This window comes from Anticarsia gemmatalis, chromosome 7 (assembly GCF_050436995.1).
Source record: "Anticarsia gemmatalis isolate Benzon Research Colony breed Stoneville strain chromosome 7, ilAntGemm2 primary, whole genome shotgun sequence".
Classification (NCBI taxonomy): domain Eukaryota; kingdom Metazoa; phylum Arthropoda; class Insecta; order Lepidoptera; family Erebidae; genus Anticarsia; species Anticarsia gemmatalis.
In genome coordinates, this window is record NC_134751.1 from 9,094,410 (window position 1) to 9,116,032 (window position 21,623).

Sequence of the window (21,623 nt, forward strand, 5' to 3'; positions counted from 1 at the left end):
GTACAAACGGTTTTTACTGCTGTGGCAAGCAATATCTAACATCTGCAACTTGAACCGGCTTAGTATCAGGTGTAGCCTTAACCCTGGCGCTCTAAGAGAAAAGATTTATTTGCATTCCTCTCTATACCAAGTAGAGATTGTTTATCTTTAAGCGGCACAGTGTCACGGTAGTGAACAAACAATATTCGTACTTTTTTCAGGAAAACTTATGAACCTATACGGTGTTAGAAATAATGACAAAACACGAAACCATGATGACAAAACTGCGTTGACGGATTGTATAAGTGTAATGATTTTATAAATTTTATAAATGTTTGCTTTATTAAGTGACCATGTTAAAAATAATCTTTTTGAGGAGTTTGTAGACATTTTAGATTTGATTTCTTTAGAAAGCCTCAGCTTATATGACAAAATAACAGATAACTTGATTACTATACTCCGAACAAAATTTAATAGGCCTCGATGTGAAGATAATTTTACAGTTTAATTTTAAAATAGATCGGGTATACCAACAGTAAATAACAACCATGGCAGACGAAGTGCCTCCAGGTACAGAAACTGAGACAACTGAAGGTGATAATGTTCCTGAAGCGGGGGATGCTGATGAATCAAAAACAGCTGAAGATACAAAGGAAGGAACAGAAGTGGGTGAAGGAGAGAAAGTAGAAGGTGAAGGAGTTGAAGGTGAGCATGTGGAAGGTGAACATGTCGGAGGTGAACAAACTGAGGGGGAGCAAACAGAAACCGAGGGCGAAGAAAGGGTTATGGGGGAAGGAGAAGAACTTATGGGTGAGGGTCTCGAAGGCGAAGAGCAAGAACAAAAGAAGGAAGAAGCACCCGTGGAAGAAGTAGTTGAAGAAGAAGAGGGCTATGTTGAAGAACCGCCACCAGATCCAGCCGCTCCTTTTGATTTCTCTGACTCCAAAGAACTTTTGCGAGAGCCCTTCGAGCTACGACCAGACCAAGTAGCTGAAGTAGAACAGCTTTGGGAACTATATCAAACTTATACGCCTGCTTATACAGAAATAGATGGTTATATTACGCAAAAAGAATTGATTTATATGCTAAAATGTCTCCTTCTCATGACTTACACACCTGAGCAACTTGAGGAATTGATTGCATTCGTTGTCAGGCCACCCCATCCAAAAGGACATATCACATATGAACAGTTTCTGAAAATGGTTACGCTTAGGCAAAGAGATTTTAACGTTGAAGAAGAACTTCGTCAAGCTCTGCAACTGTTGGACCCGGATAAAACAGGATCTATGGATCGTGAATACTTTAGAGAAGTAGTAGGCAAAATGGGTAACAAAATGCCACAGAAACAGTTAGACTACCTCATTAAAGAAGTGGACATCAGTAATGACGGCACTATCGGAATAGATGACGTAGTAGGAACGATGGGCATCGACTTGAACATGGATGACATAATAATGTTGAGAAATGCCATTAATCCTCCCGAAATTGTGCCTCAAGATGATGATGTATGAGATGTTTCCTGAATTATACCTACTGTTATTAATCTTAATAATCCGATCTTAATTATTATCTACGTGCACAACAAGTGAAGAGAATCACTTAAAAGTAAATCAAATTTTGTTGTTAAACAGTTATAATAATGATGCAATAAACATAAATGATTGAATGTACTAAGAAACATTTTTTATTTAGATGGAATGTATCTGAGTAATTCGAACAACTTCGATCAACATTGAACAAAATTTGTAGCTCTCTATAGAGTAAGGAAATGTTATCGTTAGGAGGGATCTACGTTTTCCACTCCGAAAACCTAAGACAACTAAATATACCTACCTATATCTAAAACTATTTGCCTGTAACGTTCAGAAAATTCCATACAAACGTATTGCTGAATATGTAGGTATATAATATGCCAATTCGTTTTATGGACGTACATAATAATAAGTAGATAATAATAACAATGGATTGGATAAAGACGTAGGATAGCTACGAAGTCCGGCATGGCACACCATGGCAACATTGCGTGATTGTTGACAAAGCTCCAATGTCAGTTTGACATTTTGTACTTGTCAGTATTGCCAACAGCCATACAAAATACACTTTTTGGCCGATTTTATAATCCTGGGTAGGTATACTCGATGCAATGGTCAAAAATATATTCTTGTAAATAATGAATAATAAAAGGTATAAAATGGTAAACAAAAGTTAGTTGTTGATGACAATATTTAACAATAATAACACTAGTACATATAGGCTTTAATATAACTACGTAGAAATTTAGTATGTTTTTATACGTTTATCATTATATATCATTTGTAAATTATACGCTGTCTTATTCTTTAGGATTTTAGCTGGTTCCGTTTTATAGGAAAGTCCGGCAAATTTAAAATAATGAAATAGGTAACTTTTACTGTTTTGGTATAATCTCTAAAAAATATAGTTGGCGAGTGGCAACACAAGTAATCGGCGTTCGCCCCGGGTTCATTGACGATCTGATTTCATCCCGATTGTTTCATCTCATCTATTCGGGAACGAGGAAGTTTACGTGGAAGTGTTGACGTGGCCGATTCCAACGGGTACGTATTTGACTCGTACGAATGGAGTGAGCTTTAATTAATGCCAATATTTAATTGAAAGCGGATACCTAGTGACTTCATTCTGTATTTCTGAGGACGCCGGTTTTACGACGCGATATTGTTATTTTAGATCAAAATGCTGAGGTCGTTGTTCGTGGCTTTAGCCATTTCGGCTGTATTTGCTGGAGTTCCGACGCCTGATGAGACGAGGCGGCTTATGGACAGACTTTCTGAGGCTGAGCATTTCAAAAATGAACATCATAATAAGCAGTATGATCACGATGCGTTTTTAGGGGAGGATCAGGCAAAAACATTCGATCAACTGCCCCCTGAAGAAAGTAAGAGGAGACTAGGGTAAGTTATAGAAATTTTATTATTTATACTGTAACTTTTAGTAGATTATATAAAATATATTAATTTTATTTATCATATGATCATGTAGACCTCAAAAGTTCTAAAGTAATCAGCCAAAAGACCTTTACTTGTATTAGAGCAGTATGCAGATGCCCTAAATTCTCTTTTTTAACTGTTCCCATCAAATAACTATGTTGTAGTACATAATCATTTTAATTTACAATATGACTAAATGTAATTTTTACTACTTCATGCTGGACTTGCTGCAAAATAATTAACTTTTTTATGATGCCATAATAAATTTCTATGTAAAGTTGTAATTGAGTATGACTTAATAGTAATTAATATAAAAATAAACATTACTAATAAGATTAGCATTAGCTAATTGTTGCTTTTCAATCTTCATGTAGATACAATACTTTTAGGTAATTGCCTCAGCTTTAGTAAAATAGTTTTTTAAACAGACAGGTATAAATGCATTTGTGGTTTGCATAGTCCTAAGGTTCTTATGGTGCATAGGTGTTCAAACTTTTATGGAATACTGCCCCTTTTTTAAAAGTCATAATAAATTCCAGCACCACTTTCACAGAATAGTTTACCAACTTTACTTTATCCTCCTGCCTACATCTGTACTACAAACAGGACATAAGACCGGATAAATTTCAAAAAAATATTTTGCCGCTTTTTAAACTGGTAGTCCCAAAAGATTTAGATGGTGACATCTATCGAATATCTAGGTTACTAAATATAGGTAAATGTCAATTGCTGTGTGGTTCCCTTTTTGCGTAATGGCGACGGAAGATGGACGTGTGTCGGTGGGTACCCACAGTGGTACGTTAATCGATTTGAATCTTACTGAAATGTTGGTTCTTATTGGATTTTATGCGATAATTAATTAATTAAAACTATACAATGATGAAGTGCACTGGTAGTTTGATATAATTTTATAAAATATTCAATACACCATGATTTTTTGTTTTATGTCCTTTGCAGAGGACAAATGTAGACAATAAAAGTTTTAGTAGTAAGACTTCTGATGTACTTTATGAAGTACATAAGTACATATTTCAACATATTTGTGGCTATATCAGACAATGCCATAGCTTTTTGACCTTGCCGTGGTAAATGCATGGCTGCATTATCGCATTGTTCAGGTTGAAAAGGGTGCGGATTAGAGAAATGTCATTCAGCTGAGCTAATATAAGTTGGATTTAGCTTATTTCGGATAATGAAGTAAGAGATGACGACTATGAGGATGACGATGAGTACGAGGAAATGGAGTCTAAACACAAGAGGGAGAGAGAAAGCCGTACAAAAGCTGCTGCATATTTTTTTCATGGAGAAAAACAGTCGTGATGTAGAAAGAGTGGATGTCATAAAAAAAAAAACACTTTCTTTTGCAAAAAAATGTGCGGATATTTTTGTTTCACGCCAAACAAGAATAGTTTTTTCGATTTCCACCAAAACATAGAGTAGTATATTGGTAAAGGTATTAATGAAACTTGATTGATCCGTTAATTATGTTCCTAATTAACGACTAATAAGATATTAAGAATTGTTGAAGATGAGAAAAGTTTAATTCTGATAGTTTTGTTTGAAATAAGTTTTCCTTTGTTTTATTTTCAACTTTGTGAGACGGACATACAATTCTGACTATTAAAAACATGTTTAATTTGTGTTATATTCCTATCCAAAACCCATTGTTTACCTTAAAACTAGTCTATGTCCTACATAAATCACATAGTAATATAGTCACTTTGTCCTACATAAAGGACATAGGGAAAAACCGATTTTCCCCATGAAGGAATTTTTTTACTATTTTTCCTGTATATTATATCCTATTGTCAACGTTATACTAAAATTTCAACAGCATACTCCAAAAAAAGGTACCCTGGTAGGCAGGAGGATAAATTTATACGTAATAGTTATAAAATAGGAACCAATTTTAATTCCTTATTTACTATTTGTCGTTACCGCCCCTCATAAAAAGCTTCAGAGCCACCTACTTGAAATTTATTTTATTTGCTTAGATTAGACTTTATGTATTTATTTATTGAATGGATGGTAAAACTAGTTTCATAGTTGTTCAACTCAATTAAGCGTCTATGTTAAGCTTTGATAAAGCCTGATTTGTAAGTTAAATTCTTCATAACTATATTCAAGTAGGTCATATAAAGTAATAAAACTCTTTATATCAAACTTCTAGAACATGTTAACTTCCAATTTCCCTCATAAGATAATCTTGTGTCAATGATCTCACCCACACTCTATGTGGGTTAGTTTAACTAGCAGATAACATCTGTGTACACAGTCATGTGTTATACTGTGACGTTTTGCTTACTGTTTAATGATAATGGAATTTGATTATGTGAACAATTTTAATGAACATGGTATTGGTAATTGAAATGTGTATAAAAATTCTGAAAACATATTTGCCTCTTATTGCATCCTTAAAAAAAATGTGTTGTACTGTTGACTTAAGTTGAGTTTTGACTATTGGATGTTCATTATTCTTGAGATATAATATTTGAATTACGTTTTATATTTGTTCTAATTAATGATTTCAATAATTTTCTTTTCATAAGAAGCATTATTTTTAATTTCGATGTAAACAGACAGGAACAATTTTATCAATGCTGTAAATAAGATCCTTTCACAATTAGGTACTCCCGATCGGAATGCTTGTTCTAAAGAGGCAATTTCCCAAAGATTTGGGTTATTTATGGGTTGATTAATCTTAGAAAATGTAACAGTAAAGTGAATTGTGACTTTGTTTTGCTGCAAAACTCTTGACTTTGAATTGCATGTTTTACAAACAATGGCCTGTAATTAAAGTGACATTACCACCAAGCAAATGTTGCCTTCAGTTAATATTTACTTTTTATGTATAACTCTTAATTGAAGTATTATGTTATGTTACTATTTTATTATTAAAAAAAAAGTGATTATCTCAAATTATTATCTATGTGAATAAAAATAGAACAGATACATTATCATAGAGTAGAATTTCAGTTACTGATATGTACTGGGCACTGGGCAGTCTATCCAATAGATAAATTGACAGATGTCCAATGATAACAATCTTCCAGTTTAACTTTCGTAAAATGTTTCAAACATTTATAGATTAATAAAAATATATATATAAATAAAAGTCTTTGCATTGTTTGTATTATTGTACCAGGAGTTCATGAAACCAAATCCCTACAGAGTTGGTTTGTCTGTTCCGATGTACATACTTAAAAACTACTACACCTATAATATATTGGAGTTTTAGTCATATAGTGTTATAATTACGTTAAGAATTATGTAGATTATTTAAACTCTTATTTTATTGTTGAAGATGTTAAAAAACTGCAATTAGGTTTCGAGTTCAGGCAGAATAATGTCTGCCGGGTTCGCTAGTTCATATATTTTATCGTACAGTGTACGAAAAAGCGGTGATTAAACTGCATTCACAAACATACTCAATATTAATCAACCGTTCATAAAAACCTCGTATCACAGTTCAGTGACCCCATTATCTCGTGCTGTAACAGTTATTCAATGGATGTTTCTAGAATCATTGTGGACAAGATTGATGGTGACAAGGATGGGTTTGTGTCGCTCGTGGAACTGAAAGACTGGATCAAGTACACACAAAAGCGGTATATCACTGAAGATGTTGAGAGACATTGGAAGCAGCACAATCCTAATAATGATGAACTTATTCCTTGGGAGGTAAGCTCTTCACATTATGTTTTCAACATGGAAGTTTGAGTTCTCGGTTGGGCGAAATTGTGGATTTTTCTATAGTGTTCAAACAATGACGATTAAATATAATTTTGCGGATATTTATGATATTTTTATATGTCGTCTTATCAATTGCGATTGCTTGACCTCAAATTCAATTCAGGGTTCAAAGTTTTCATTCAATGATTTAAGATCTTGTTTCATATTTTTACAAATAGACAAAGTGTGGCCCTGCTCATCAGTCTTGAAGAAATTCCTCCTCTTTTTATTAGTATAGAATACACATACAGTAATAAAATATATGAAACCTAGCCAAGTTTGCAAGTTTTATGTCAAACGCCTAAAAGTCTAGAAGTTTCAGTAACGACGTCGTATGTCGGTCACTGATCTAACTGTTGACCTCTAAAACATATGCAAGGTAGTCGCGAATGTTCCCCACTGGACCACCTGACCTATATCCCAGTGAATGATGTCACATGTTATCAATAATTCACGAATATCAAACCATATGACCATTCTCATTATCATTTATGAGTATTCCATATCGCGCGGTTAAATATTAATAAGCGCTACAGACGAATAATGATTGAAAATGTTGGTTTAAAAGATGTCATTGAATTATAAGCTCGTGATTTATGAATTTTATGAAACATAGGGCCTGTACTACGATCTTCATTTTGTTGCTGCGGTCTATTGTAATTCAGATAGGATAGTTCGCAATCCTGTAAATCTCAAATACTGGAAATATAAACATTATTATTACAGTAACTGGAAACTTAAAAATACTTCAAGGAAAAGTTTCTGTGAAATAAAAGAAATACATAAATAAAATTGTTTTCAAGATTTCCGTAATTAATTGTAATACTTGTTTCTTCTACAGACATACAGAAAGAATGTGTACGGATTCATGGATGAGATGGACCCTAAAGAGCTGAAAACGCCCAACAGCGAAGGCTTCACTTACACCAGCCTCTTGAAGAGAGACAGAAGGAGGTGGATGTATGCTGGTAAGTAACTAAAGGAATTATCCTATTTATAGAGTATTTCTAGCTTATCCTTTAAGCAGGATTTTTAAACCATATATTTTTGCAAAATCTCTTTTATTGATTTTTATCTATCGTGAATTCTCTTATACGCGATTTATGCGTAAAGGTTTACAGTACCTTTTTTTCTTTATCTTTGTCTATGGCTAGAGTAGTGTTTTGAAAATGAAATTTTAAGTAGAACACTTTTTGAAACTTTCTCCACTTGAGTTTGTACTGATCGTATATTTTCCTCATAAGTAGAAAATGATCAAACTCTACATTTTATCCTTACCAATGGATTACAGATTTTTATACTTTTGAAATGTCTTTGCAGATGCTGACCAGAACGACTCATTGAACAGGACTGAGTTCGCCGCTTTCCTTCACCCTGAAGATCACTCCGACATGAGAGACGTCGTCGTTCTGGAGACCATGGAGGATATTGATCAGGATCAGGTAGCATTTTACTTATTCTTTAAATCAGACATGCAGGTCCATATTGTTATAAATACAATATTATATTCTATACATTAATAAAATACTATAAACAATAAACACTATATTCAAAATGACACATAATCTAGGTGTCGTCTGACGCGTGGTGTCGGATAGCCATCCTCTGTACCGTCGGAACTCAACACCTCTTGGCCCAAATCTATGCTATCATCGCACATATTTATTTATACACACGCTCTCTTCACTGGTGTATCTATGTTGCGTTTTTTAACAACGCTCGAGGTGTAAATTCTTCTACCCAAACATTTAGATAGTTTTGTTTTTATGCAACTTACCTAGAGAACGTTGAAACTTAACTTATACTTAAGTTATAAATATCTGGTGCCCTCAATGTTTTATTTTTTTTCGAAAATGACACCGACTTTTGTTGCCACTAGTTAAGATTAAATATCAGTTTTCTCGTAGATGATAATAATCGTAGGAAATGGACCATTGTGGCCAGTATGCGTAGGCGTTAATATCCTGAGAGTTTGATTACGCTCGGCTATTTGTGCATTGTTTTAGTTAGATACAGTTGTTGGCACTGCTTCCGAGAATAGATCTATGAAACATTTAAAAATCAGGATACTTAAAGGGAACTTGCAGGTTCCTTTATTGGTTTATTAAAGATTTCATGTTAACAAAGATCATCACTGCCTAATAATGCATGCTTTTTACTAAATATATACAATTTATTATTTGCTCGTTTCTTACACAAAAATCCACATTACAAGACTCCATCCTTGGTCACATAGTCACACCGTAAGCTTATGACAACCCGCGGTAGTACTGACACCTGCCACTAGATGGCAGTATACGCAGTTCTAATGATTCTGCACACCCCGGATCCGGTTAGCGCCACATGTAAATCTTCTTAGAAAATTGTACGCTATCTTTGAAAATAAATATAATAATAATGTACCATTTGCAGGACGGCAAGGTGTCAATAGACGAGTACATCGGAGACATGTACAAGCCCGAAGATGGTGAGGACGAAGAGGAGCCCGACTGGGTCAAACAAGAGCGTGAACAGTTCGCCGGTTACAGGTGAATACTAATATTCATTTAGGTTTGTCTATGAACCACATAATGTTTTTGGTCACTCTTTATCCCCCTACCTCCTTCCTAGTGTCCTATATGTAGTGAAGTCTTAGACTAAGCAACTCGTCCTCATTACAAAATCAAGTGTATATTTTGGTACACCAATAAATAAAAAAAATCTTACATAATTTTCATTGACAACATAATTTTTACAGTATACGTATGGATTTTCAGTTTGAAGTGTCGTATAATTATTCAGTCAAAAAAACAAACTCACGCCCGTCCCCTATTTTATCCTCACGTGGTTTATTAAGGGACTCTTACAGAAACGGGAATCAGGTATACTTATTTTGGTTTGAGACATGTCATGAAACAAATCATGGCAATTGTAATTCATGGGTAGCAACAGTATTTAGTTCATCGCCCAATTGCTATTCTATTGAATACACCTTTGCCCTGTTTATTGTTGTTCCAATAAACGAGTAAGGTGCGTGCGTAAATAAAGTTGTTCCAGTTTAAATGACATTGAGACACTGTTTGGATACTATTGCGGCACCGTACTAAAAGGACATTGACACTATTAAATCAATAAAGATAGTCGAGTCTTTGGCGGTTCAGACAAAGTTTGATAACTAACTTTGCGCAATTTTTTATGCTTCGGATACTAAACATTTTCGTCCCTAAATTTAATTCTGTTACATTTTTGTCTGCTGTACTAAATATATAGTAGAAGCGCATTAGAACTTGTTTTTCGAGGGCCGAAACCACATCATTTATGTATATAATCATTTGCAGAGACACAAACAAAGACGGCTTCATGGACGCCGACGAAGTAAAAGACTGGATTGCACCACCAGAGTTTGACCACGCTGAAGCAGAGGCCCGACATTTAGTGTTCGAGGCCGACACTGACGCCGACGAAAAACTTACTAAAGCAGAAATTCTAGACAAATATGACCTATTCGTAGGTTCCCAAGCGACTGACTTTGGTGAAGCGCTAGCACGCCACGATGAGTTTTAAAAATAGGCCTACATTTTTCAGGAACATTGTTTGTATTAGATAGACTTTTGTACCCAAAATCAATTTCCTTTCTCTTTGTAACAATATATTTTCTATGGAAAAAAAGTCCACTATATTATTGTTATATGCAGTTTGCATACTATTGCGATGATGCAGCTAGAAATATTATAAATAAAATCATTAGCACTAAGTACATTTGAATCATTCTTTTCAATGCTGCATAAATAAAATATACACTAGGACCAGCTATCATTCCTTTTACTATATTAGAGACAATAAGAGAACTTATGATGACTTAAGCTATAGGAAGTTGTGTAAGTCATAATAATTGTTATTTGAATTAATACACACATCCAGTAAGAGTACTAAGCAAGTAAACATTCATTGTGTATCATGTAAAAAGTTCATTATACGTAGCATTAAGCAGCTAGTATTTTAAGAAATCCATCAAACAGTGTTTTTGAGTAATAAATAATTAAGTACATTAGATGTGATAAAATTGTTTTGAGGCTGGCAACATCTCCAGCACAGATTAACAAGATTAATTAATTAATTATTTTAATATTTTTGATCTGTTAAAATGCATTTTTACGCTCAGTATATTTTCTTAAAAGTGTTTTTTAGCCATAATAGAATCTCGTGGCATTATCTGAAATATTTTTTAACTTAGTGTTAAGTTTCTTAGTTTCTAACAAACAGACCAAAGTTTTCAATTTAATAATAACGCAATTGTATTGCTTTATATGGTTTTTGGAATAAACATGAGTTTCATTGGATGAGAAATTTTATATTAAATATATTATATATTTGCATTTATTGTATAAGACTTATATGATTTATATTTTTAGGAAAAAGAGTAAAGGAAGGTTTCTTTTGTTCATGTGACTTTGATGACGCAAATAGAAAAAATATAGCCAGCTAAAACGTACCACATAGCAAATGGCTATTGCAGCATTATGTTCTGAATTATACCAGATCATATTAATTGTACGTGAACATTTTGGAGTAACGCTTCCTTTACTGTGCAAGCAATTGGTACTTACAAAAAGTGATAGAACATTGTAATTCGCTAGTGTCATTATAGCAATAATTGAAGAAATTCTAACAAAATTGTGTTCATTCTTCAACTAGCTCGCAATTAAGTACAATAATCTAATAACAATGTTATAATATCGCTTTATTTGAATCAAAATAAAATAATTTTTCAATTTATTTTTGACTTTGATTCTGTATTGATATTCCAGGACCGCGTTTCTCTACCACTATCGACTACCAACAACCGATCGATGAAGTCAACAATGTACTCATCAGAGAAGCGTCAATGCTATTCATCGACTAAGTATTAAGTGCGTGTGTTAAATGCTTACGCCACGAACGTCATAGGATCGCGCAGCAAAAAAAAGTTTCGAGTCCCACAAAACAAATGTCCCTATAAACCATGATTTAGCAACTTCATCAGCACAGAATGTGAGTTAAATGGTTATAATGAAAAGTTCACTTGAAACAATAATTATACTTCAGTCTACATGTTTTAAATCGAATTATCGTTCAGTACCAACAGAGCGTTAATAACATGTCGGAATTTAATCATCCGTTCAGGAACAAGCCGAAACTTGTAACGAAAATTTCCATACATTAATGAGAAAATACTAAAATGCTCATTGGATTGCTTGTTTAAAGTTGTCGAGGATTCCATCAGGCGTGCGTTATGCCGTAGGCGGGTAATTAATTGATCGGTATGACGAAACCAGTCAGGCGAACTCCCGATTATTTTATTTGCAGCATTTAATTTTCCTAGTTTAAACATCTTCTCAATAAAAACGCTGTTTTAGCAGTACAAGGTATAACAATGTTCACAAATACAAACAAAAAAGATAATATACTTATCTTTTCTCATACGGATCTACAATAATTCATTTCTTTAAACTATTGTCGTAGTTCCAACATGTAAGTATTTCTTTCCCCGCTACACGTAATTAGGTTGTTTGAGGGGAGCGAATGTGATGATGAGTTAGCCTTAACATAATGTGTTATTTTTTCCTATAGAATAACTTTTTGATTTGAATATTAATGAGCAGCTTAATAAAATATTGCCTAAGATTTTGCGACTCGGTTTTACCATTTAGTGCAACACAAATTAAAACTGAATCTGAAGTAATTTAAATGTTACTATGTTTATAGCAAAATTAGCTACCTATGTACTGCCGTCGTAAATGTAAACACAGTAACTTAAGTTACTGTGTTTATAGTTTGTTTAGTTCTTTGGAATCAGGAGACCGCGGGCTATTTGAGAAAGTTTTCGGTTTGTTTGTACGATGGATAGTTACCGAAATACATTAAATAAAAACACAGTATTTTTACAAAAAAAACATTTTTTTTAATAAAAAATACAGTATCTGTGTTATTTTAAATTAAATAACAGTATTTCACTACTAACTGTGTTTTTTTAACGTGAATAGATTTTAATTTTTCTTTTTTTGCTTGATTATAACACGGCTTCTTCAGTTACTGTGATTGCGTATAAAATATTGTTCAAAGATAAACAACAAATACTTGAATAAATCACAGTATCTCATTTACTGTATTACTGATTTTATACGTTTTTCTAAGAAACATAGTTATAACACAGTATGTACATACTTACTGTGTCGTAATTCCCCTAATGTTAATATCTTTACAAAGTTACAACACAGTAATAGGTAAAACTTGGTTACAACACAGTAACCGTTGAGTTACCGTGTTGTAACTTAAAAAAGAAAAAAATATTATATTATTACCCTAGCTTAAAACACATTATCTAATTTTATTATTTATACAATAATAATATACTAGATATATATATACAGAATCAAAGATTTAACTATATACTAACATTAAAAGTTGCATGAAATAATATACAATAATTAGTATCTTCATGAGAGCAAAAATTAACCATTAAACTTCAACCGCGTTTTTCTCAAAACGCATATTTTGAAGTTACTGTGTTTAGATTTACGACGGCAGTGTAAGTATTTCACGTTATAAAAACACGAGAGCCCGTCCTAATTAACAATAATAATATTAGAAGATATTCAATCAATCAATATAAATTAGCCGCATTATTTCATCAGCTTATTTGTCAATTACGCAAATGAACTGAACCAATTTGCGTTTAATTTTGCAGCCTGATACTGGAAGCTTGTCATAATAATGAAGATATTATATTATTTATTTTTCGTTGATATGTGTCCAAATGTACCTACGCGTTACGTCCGATTCGGTAATTGAGCCTTACCTCGTAATCAGTAGTCATCAGGTGAACTAGATACTGTTAGGACATAATGAAGTATGAAGTACTTCCGTCGCCCACAGGAGAGGTGAGGTTCCCAAGATAGGTGATGGGCGGGTGGTGTCACGTCCATCGTCTATGGTGTTTGATGCCGTCACTATCCACCCAGGCGGCATCACCCAGGGTAGGGCCCCCCTACAGGGGGCGAGCCGCGCATGGCGTGCGTCTTGCGGTACTAGCTTATTGCGGTTATCCCGGCGCACGTCTTTGCGGAAGCGGTTGGACACTCGTCAGGTTTTTAGTGGGCTCTACGGCGGACCACATACCCCGCTTGCGCAGTCCCAGTGCGACGGGGACCTAGCCGGTGGGTCGACTTACAGCGACCCCGATTGGTTTCCCTGACGAAAAAAAAAAGGACATAATGAAGTAAAAAAAGGAAGCAGGCTAACAGTAGGTAGGTACTGTAAAAGTCGTAAAATTAACCTAAAAACTATCTTTAGATATTATTTCAGAACTTCAGGTTGTAAGGAACAAAAAGCAAAGCCGACATTTACCCAATTTCCATACATATCAGATTCAAAATGAATTCGCAACAAAACGTCAAAACACCAGAGACGTCGAAGCAAAGACGTACCACAATTATTTACTTTGCAGATGCAAATTACAAGTACTGAAAATTTACGCTTACGAATACGTAGCCAATATTCCGTCGCGTATTTTCGCTACGCCGTAAAACCAACCGCGTTCTCCTTACATATTTTTGCATACTTATATTGTGACAGTAATATCTTGGTTCATATAAGATGGCGAATTTGTATGATAATTTTCATTTTGCATTCACTCCAGTTATTCTTCTTCGCGGTATGTTTTGGATGGCGCTCCAGGGAAATTCAGCGGTTTTGTCGCGGCCGCTTACCACAGATACAATATGTTTACTAGAAAGTAGGCTCCGTTAATGTCGTTACACGCTATATAATCCTGGATAACTGCGAATGTGGTCCGCTAAACTGCTATTTTCATCCCACAAATGAGTGTTGGTCAAACCTCTAAATAACTTTTTAGCACCTGAAACCGTTTTACGCGTGACCGAGTGATTTAAGCTTGCCCTTCGTAATCTACCCTCTAAACGAGTTTCTAACCAAAACTCGGTAATTGTTTCCGGGAACTGCGTCGCGATAAATCAACTCTGTATAAAAAAATGACTTTCCTTTTTCCCCACAGTCAAACAAAATAGGTAACCATAGCTCCATCTTTTATTTGTAATTCGAGTACCTACTTATGTTGTAAATTATAAGTAACCAGGTAATAAAAAACGGATTTGTAAATATTACACGGCTTCTACTAATATGTCTTCTTATGCAAATATATGAATCTACAATACTAAACGCAAGCTAAGAGACTCGAGAAGACTGCTCGGCTTTTCAGTTGAATGTCTTATTGTCAATGCTATTAAAAATGAATCGGCTTTTTTTTTGTTCCATTTCTGTAACGTTATAAGTAATTATGTAATGTCGTATCTAGTAAGATTCAACGTTGCCATCATACTGGGTAATTGTCATCTCGGCGGGCTGTTCGTCGTATCAATATCAGTAAATATGTGAGGCTTAACTAGACAAGCCTGTCGAAGATGCCCTGAGAGGGTATGAGGGAATACGTTTCCCGGTAAAGTATTATTATTATTATGTAAGTCTTTACCACATCTCGGGACTATGGAGTCCCGGATTTTTGGAAGGCGTGCGTGGGGCCGAAGCCAACACGTAGAGGCCCTTTTCGACTGCTTTAATATTTTAAAAATGTATGATGTCACAATCCGGTGATTATCCCTGTTTACACTATGAAATGCACCCAAGGACAATCACCGGATTGAGTGGAACTATGGCAAAACTAAGGGGATATACTACTTGGGCTATTGGGATGGGGTGCTTATGGACTGGGAAACTAGGAAATTACGGGAACTATGGCGCCTGCCTATAACAATGTAAATAACACGTAAAAGTGGCAGGCGGAGACTTGCCAACTCACAAACTGGGCCCCCTAAACTAGTCGCTCAAAATGCAACAAGGGGGCAACAGGGACGTGAGCAGCTGAAGGACGGAGAGGCCTCGCTGGACGTTAAACTCAGCTCACGCGCCTTTGCTAGGCTCAGGCATCACTGGCCCACTAGCCATCTTACGCTCAGCATCCGTCCTCCGAACAGAGTGGGAGCTCTGCTCTTGCGACTCCACTCTGGACGGCCAATGAAGGCAAGCCAGAGGCGGGGGACCGCTTCCTCGTCAGTTTTCACTCCGACCAGCCAACTAAGGCAAGCCGGAGATGAGGAAGGGTGACTTCCCCCTGGAGCACTCAGGTACCGCGGGGTCGCTACTCCCCGTCACCTCGCCTCAAGGTGCCCTGCGGGCGTATTATTATTATTAGTATTAGTATTATTATTATTATTAGTAAGTTGTTTTTACGCAACAATGCGTCAAAGATGCGCTTCTCTGGTGCGCAGGGTGCGGGCCAGCTCCAACAGCATCCTGAGAATGATTGCTGGTAGGCTGGATTGCATGTACGTGAACCGCTGCAGTGCCGTATCCCACGGGATGAGGCGGTAGCGGGCCGCGCATGCATCCAAAGCTACAAATAATATGTAACACTAACATAGGTTTTTAAGTTTTTAATTACTAACAAAAATGAGTCTCTGGTCACTTGAATAAATAAATATTATTATTATTATTATTATTATTATTTGTACTGGGATCCACGGCATTTGGGACAATATTTCGTCTCACTGAAATAGTTTCTTTTCGTATTGTTTGCTCAGTTTGTGTCATATCATTCTTTCACCTGTTTCCCAAGTGAGCAGTGATCGGGTCGTAAAAAGCAATAGATTCGAATATACCGACACATCTAGAGGTTTTATGAGCGTATTACTTTATTAAGATTTTCACAAATTTCAAGTTTACGTGCGGTTTTTCATTAAAATTGATTGATTAACCGAGTTCAGCAACTTAATTAGAAAGTTTGATGTATGTACATAACTATAGATATTGATGTGAAAGTTTGATACTTTATCGAGGATTGGGTAATGCAGTTTCGAGGTTGGTTTACTCTGGTAAATATTGAAAATGTAACGTGTTTGTTTTTCTAGAAAATCATACGTTGCTAATGTACCTAATAAATAGGTAATTTTGCTGAAGGTTGTAGTGAAATCTACAGGAATATCTACGAAAATACATCCATGTTAAATGAATACCAACGTAATAAGTTAATGTAATTTTGGCATATTGTATACTTATTCGTTTCTTAGTTTCAAGAATTTTTAAATAATTTAAATTACTATCACCAAGATCAGAACATTTATCGATTCATGTATTGACACAGCTTGTGTCGTATTCATCCATTTCTTACATTTGAATAAAATGCTTTGTTTCGTTTAATATTGAAAATGTTTCCAACATAAATAAAGTTAGCATTTATTTAGCCGTAAGGAAAAGACAAAACCACGTTTATCTATAAATTGTAAAAAGCGTCGCGTGAGCTAACGAAATCACTTGAGCGAACACAACTTTGGTGTAAGTTTTAATTCCACCGAGCATACTTAAGTAAACAGCTGTAGAAAGTACGTGAAACTTGTCGGGGGCAAGGACGGCCTCGTATTATGTATGTCAAACAACATCCGCCACGGGACCGGGAGGACGCTCAAGTTTTTCACAATTTTTGGCCTTAATCTCACAAAGAGGGAAAGTTTGGAACTCATTAGAGCGAGAGGAGGGTGCGGAACACCTCACGCGACAAATTAAATTTAATTCGACCGTAATCAAGACGTTTTTCTATGATCCCGAGATGGCGGATCCCTGATTTGGGATTCCACGGGTTCTCTGTTTGTCGGGTGGTCAAGTGCTGCCAATTAGACTTCGTTCGTTAACAAGTTTGTTCAAATTAGTGATTGAATTACTTTCACTTGATTTTAAAGTTTTCTTGTATTAGATTATATTGGCGCCATGCTCTGATTTAGAGGCAAGATGTTTAAAGTAAACTGAAGAGTTAAATGCTTCCCCTAAAACAAGATTGCGATGCTTTTGTATTAGTTTAAATTCAGTAAAGCTTAAACGCAGACAACGAAATAATGAAATTCTGGCAACATAAATTACGAAAACAAAAAAGTTTTCGTAAAATTTTAACTGAGCGTTTTTAAAATACCCTGAAAATAGTGATAGTTCGCAATGATCATGCTAGTATTTGAGGTTTTCAAACAAACCAGTTCATAAAACCATCCAATTTGATAGATTGGAGTATTTTAACAATGGAGTATCTAAACCGGCGTTTGTTTGTCTTTGTGAAACAAATGGAGTCATAGTCGCTTAACGACATGTTGTTAACGTTCGTGTATTATTCAGGAGTGACTGCACGCAGTTACGTGCTGTGTGCTTTTAACTGTGAATTTTGTGTACAAAAGTGCAATTTGGATTGATTTTTCTGTTTTTTACAGGACAAGAATGAGTTTTTAAAAGACATCTAGACAAGACATTAATATATTTTTTGTAGTCCAATATCATGAGATTTCATGACTTTGCACTTTCGTCGTTCTCAAAGAAAGGGTTGGAGAACCGGAAAGTAAAGCCCAGACGAACTAACTACCGATGACGTACAAAATCAGACAAATCCAAAGATTATAGCAAAAAACATTTTGCAAAAGGCCAGCTGAGAATCGAAAGTATCCAAAATTCGGAAAATGCTGCACGAATTTAATCTACTGACTTATTCCTCGCTGTTATATCGACGCATACAATATTTTTTCGCGCGTGAGTTTTGAAACGCGTAGGTTAATTATTCAATCTGTTGGACCGTACTGCGAGTGCACCTGGCTGGCTCCAGTATAAACACATCTGGATATTTTATAGGATATTTTATATTGTGGTGCGCGATGCGATATTCATTTCCACAACGGCGGCGATAACATAGCAATTTAGGCAACCGTTGAATTTTTATTGTCAATACCGATTGATGTTAACAATAGCAACCGAGAGGTCTTCGGGAAAGGTGTTCCGTAACTAGTGGGACGACAATGATGCTGGCTAAGCACAAAAACAGAAACAATAAGACGATGACATAAAATTCTCAATTCACATAGGTACGTTTGTCAAGAACTCAGCCGATTAACTAGCTAGATGTTACTATGGCAAAAAAGTATTACGTGGGCTTTCTTAAAAACTAAATTTAATATAATTTTATTATGAACCGGTGACAAAGAACACTCTACCTTTAGAAATAATGAAGAAGATGTTATTATTATTATCGTATAGCAGAAAGAAATTAATGAGATTTCCAGTATAGAATAGTATAAAGTAAAACGAGTACGTCTATTTCCTTTGTACCCAGTCACTGGAATATAACACTACATACATACTTACAGCTTTTACGTACGAGTAGCACGTGAGACTTTCCAATTGTGAAGTGTTTATTATGAAGAGTTGTGCACCGTTTGCTTTCGTATATCGCATTTGAAAAATCGTGACAGTAGTTACGAATCCCTGCTGTAGATGAAAAGCAATTTTTACGCGAGAACTTGTTTAAAAAAAATTGTAACCTGGGTACACATAACGCGAAAGGTCTAATAGGTCGTTGGTATTTGCGTAAAACAATCTTCAAAGTGATTTTAACAAACTGTTACCAAATTTAGAACAATCTATGCACCAGTGTCAACAAGAGTACAAGACTTTACACACAATAGTTACATGTCACAAAATAATTTCCGCTCCAAATACTCTCAGGAACGTAACACATTCTTTCAAGTCAGCTCTCAGCTCAACATCTATAAAAGCAAAAAGTACAAAGCTCAGGAAGCTACCTTCCATCCACTTAAGCAGATTCTCTTAGCACTCGGGAGTTACAAAACTAAACAGCATGTCTTGTGAAACGACGCCCTAAGTAGGTTTTGTCTGCGAAGTTAGCCGGCGAACAAATTAAGATACTTCCTGAACTCAAACTGTCGATTATAGTGTTTAGCGATGTCGCTTTTTAGGTTATTGGGCCCTATTAAACAGTTAATATGCATTGTTTTATTATTTTGTACATATTTGTCAAACATGGGCAGAAGTTTGAGTTTGTAGCTCCATTTTCCAAACCACATTTTCCCCATAACCATCTCATATTCTGAAAGTTCAGTTTACACTAGTTAAATCTAGTTATTGGTTTCATCGTTTAACTTGTTAAATTTATTTTTATTGAAACGAATCCTTTGTTCTATTACTTACGGTCAGTGAGTACAAACTTGTATTCGTGCAAGCCGTTTACAATATAGAACCTTTTTACCCTTACCCTCTTTGACGTCAAAAATCTTTAATTTCGCATCTTATTTTATTAGTTTTCGTACCTTGAGAAGTTTGGCCAATTTCTTTAAAGTGTTCGGCGGTTATTCGTGTGGAATGAATTCTCCAACATAATGTAGGGTTCCCATGAGCCGGTGTCGGCCAATTCTGCGGCACTACAAAGGGAGGCGCGGATGGAATTTAGATTAAAAATGATTCTAACATTTGTGCAATGTTTCGTGAAATGTTACGTGCATCGATTTAATTTATTCGCCCCCGTGTAGATACTGGTGAAAGCTTTTATTAATACACTACTGGTATTTCTCGGAAGGATTTTTTGCTGAGTTCATCTTCATTCGTATAAAAATATTTGAATATTGATGATAGTTTCCCGGTATCAGTTTTATAGTAGAAGTAATAACTACGGTTTACATGAAATCTGACGAGCGAGAAATTTCGAATGTTTCTCGGAAGACCGCTTATTCTCTGGAATGGCGTATGGTATCTTGATTGCTTTTGTAGGTTATTAATCTATAAAGTAAGAGGGCACCACCATCCACTTAATATGAAGATAATTCCCAACTTCTTCAACTCGTAGACAGACAAACAAATCGCATTCTTCTCAACAGCACTTCAATTCATTTGCAGACGCATCACCTTCGCGCTAGCACCTGTGTTGTTGAGGGAAACTTTCTCACGAACTTTGACGGCTCCACATATTGCATAGTTAAGAGTCCCCGTATTCCCCTTTGTACGTCGCTTTTGTACCGCATTTAATTAAGCCAGAAGTATGGAAACGTTCGTCGTTCAGTAGATTTTGCATTAAAATTTAGAGACAAACAAATCATTTAAAACTTGGTGATATGAGAGTGTCGGGAATTTGCTGCACTACTCCCGCTATTAAGAGAAAAGTTTATGAACGTGATAATTGGTTCGTTCTCACATTATTTCTTGAGAATTTTAGTTTGGTTACTATTTAATTAATACTGTTAAGACACATGGGAGGTTATTATTTTATGTTTATTGTTTAGAAACAGGGGATGAGGCACTTAGAGCAGGCAGTTGGACTAAAAATAAAAATGGTGGTGGATACTGAACTCGCAAGTGCCTGACAAGCTAATTAGTATTTTCTTAGCTAAACAAATATAATGATTCCTAAATCTTGACTTTATTTTAAGTATAAGAATCATACGGAATAATATAAGAAACAGCTTATAATTGAGCGGTTTCTTGAAATAAAATCGTATTTGCCAGTCTCTTTGATATGACCCCTCATCGTCAAATCATTTACATTACCCGTATTATATAAATTCGTTACTTAAATACCGAAGACATTTTAAAGTAAATGTTATTAAATAAACAAACCACCGTTGAAATTCCACACCCACCTTTTCACCTCGCGCAAACTACGAACGCTCTGTAGAGCAATTAGTTAATCATTTATATTAATTAATGAGGATAACGTTAAGTGGTTGAAGCAATCGTGTAATGGAGTTTCGTTGTAGCTTTCTGTACGGGATAGTAGCTTGAGAGAATATACCTTCTCGTACATAATAGAAAATAAATATATGAGATTTTGTTTCATATTGGAGCAAGAGTAACCTAGCATTAAAATCTATACTAATATTATAAAGCTAAAGAGTTTGTTTGTTTGTTTGTTTGAACGCGCTCATCTAACTACTGGTCCGATTTGAAAAATTCTTTGAATGTTAGATAGCCCATTTATCGAGGAAGGCTATATGCTACATATCATCACGCTACGACCAATAGGAGCAGAGTACCAGTAAAAAAATGTTACAAAAACGGGTAAAATTATGACCCATTCTCTCTTATATGACGCAAGCG

At 35.2% G+C, this 21,623-nt stretch overlaps 2 protein-coding genes across 2 annotated transcripts; both read left to right on the plus strand.

Moving 5' to 3' along the window:
- Positions 1-250: 250 nt before the first annotated feature.
- LOC142974153 (uncharacterized) lies at positions 251-1,631 on the plus strand. Its single transcript, XM_076116316.1, has one exon. The coding sequence runs from the start codon at positions 528-530 to the stop codon at positions 1,488-1,490; it is 963 nt and encodes a 320-aa protein (XP_075972431.1). The 5' UTR covers positions 251-527; the 3' UTR covers positions 1,491-1,631.
- A 788-nt stretch (positions 1,632-2,419) lies between these two features.
- Positions 2,420-11,432, plus strand: scf (Calumenin B scf). The gene is made up of 7 exons (XM_076115990.1): positions 2,420-2,555; positions 2,686-2,909; positions 6,467-6,626; positions 7,519-7,645; positions 7,998-8,119; positions 9,090-9,205; positions 9,995-11,432. The coding sequence occupies exons 2-7, from the start codon at positions 2,692-2,694 to the stop codon at positions 10,218-10,220; spliced, it is 969 nt and encodes a 322-aa protein (XP_075972105.1). The 5' UTR covers positions 2,420-2,555; positions 2,686-2,691; the 3' UTR covers positions 10,221-11,432.
- The last annotated feature ends 10,191 nt before the right edge of the window (positions 11,433-21,623 follow it).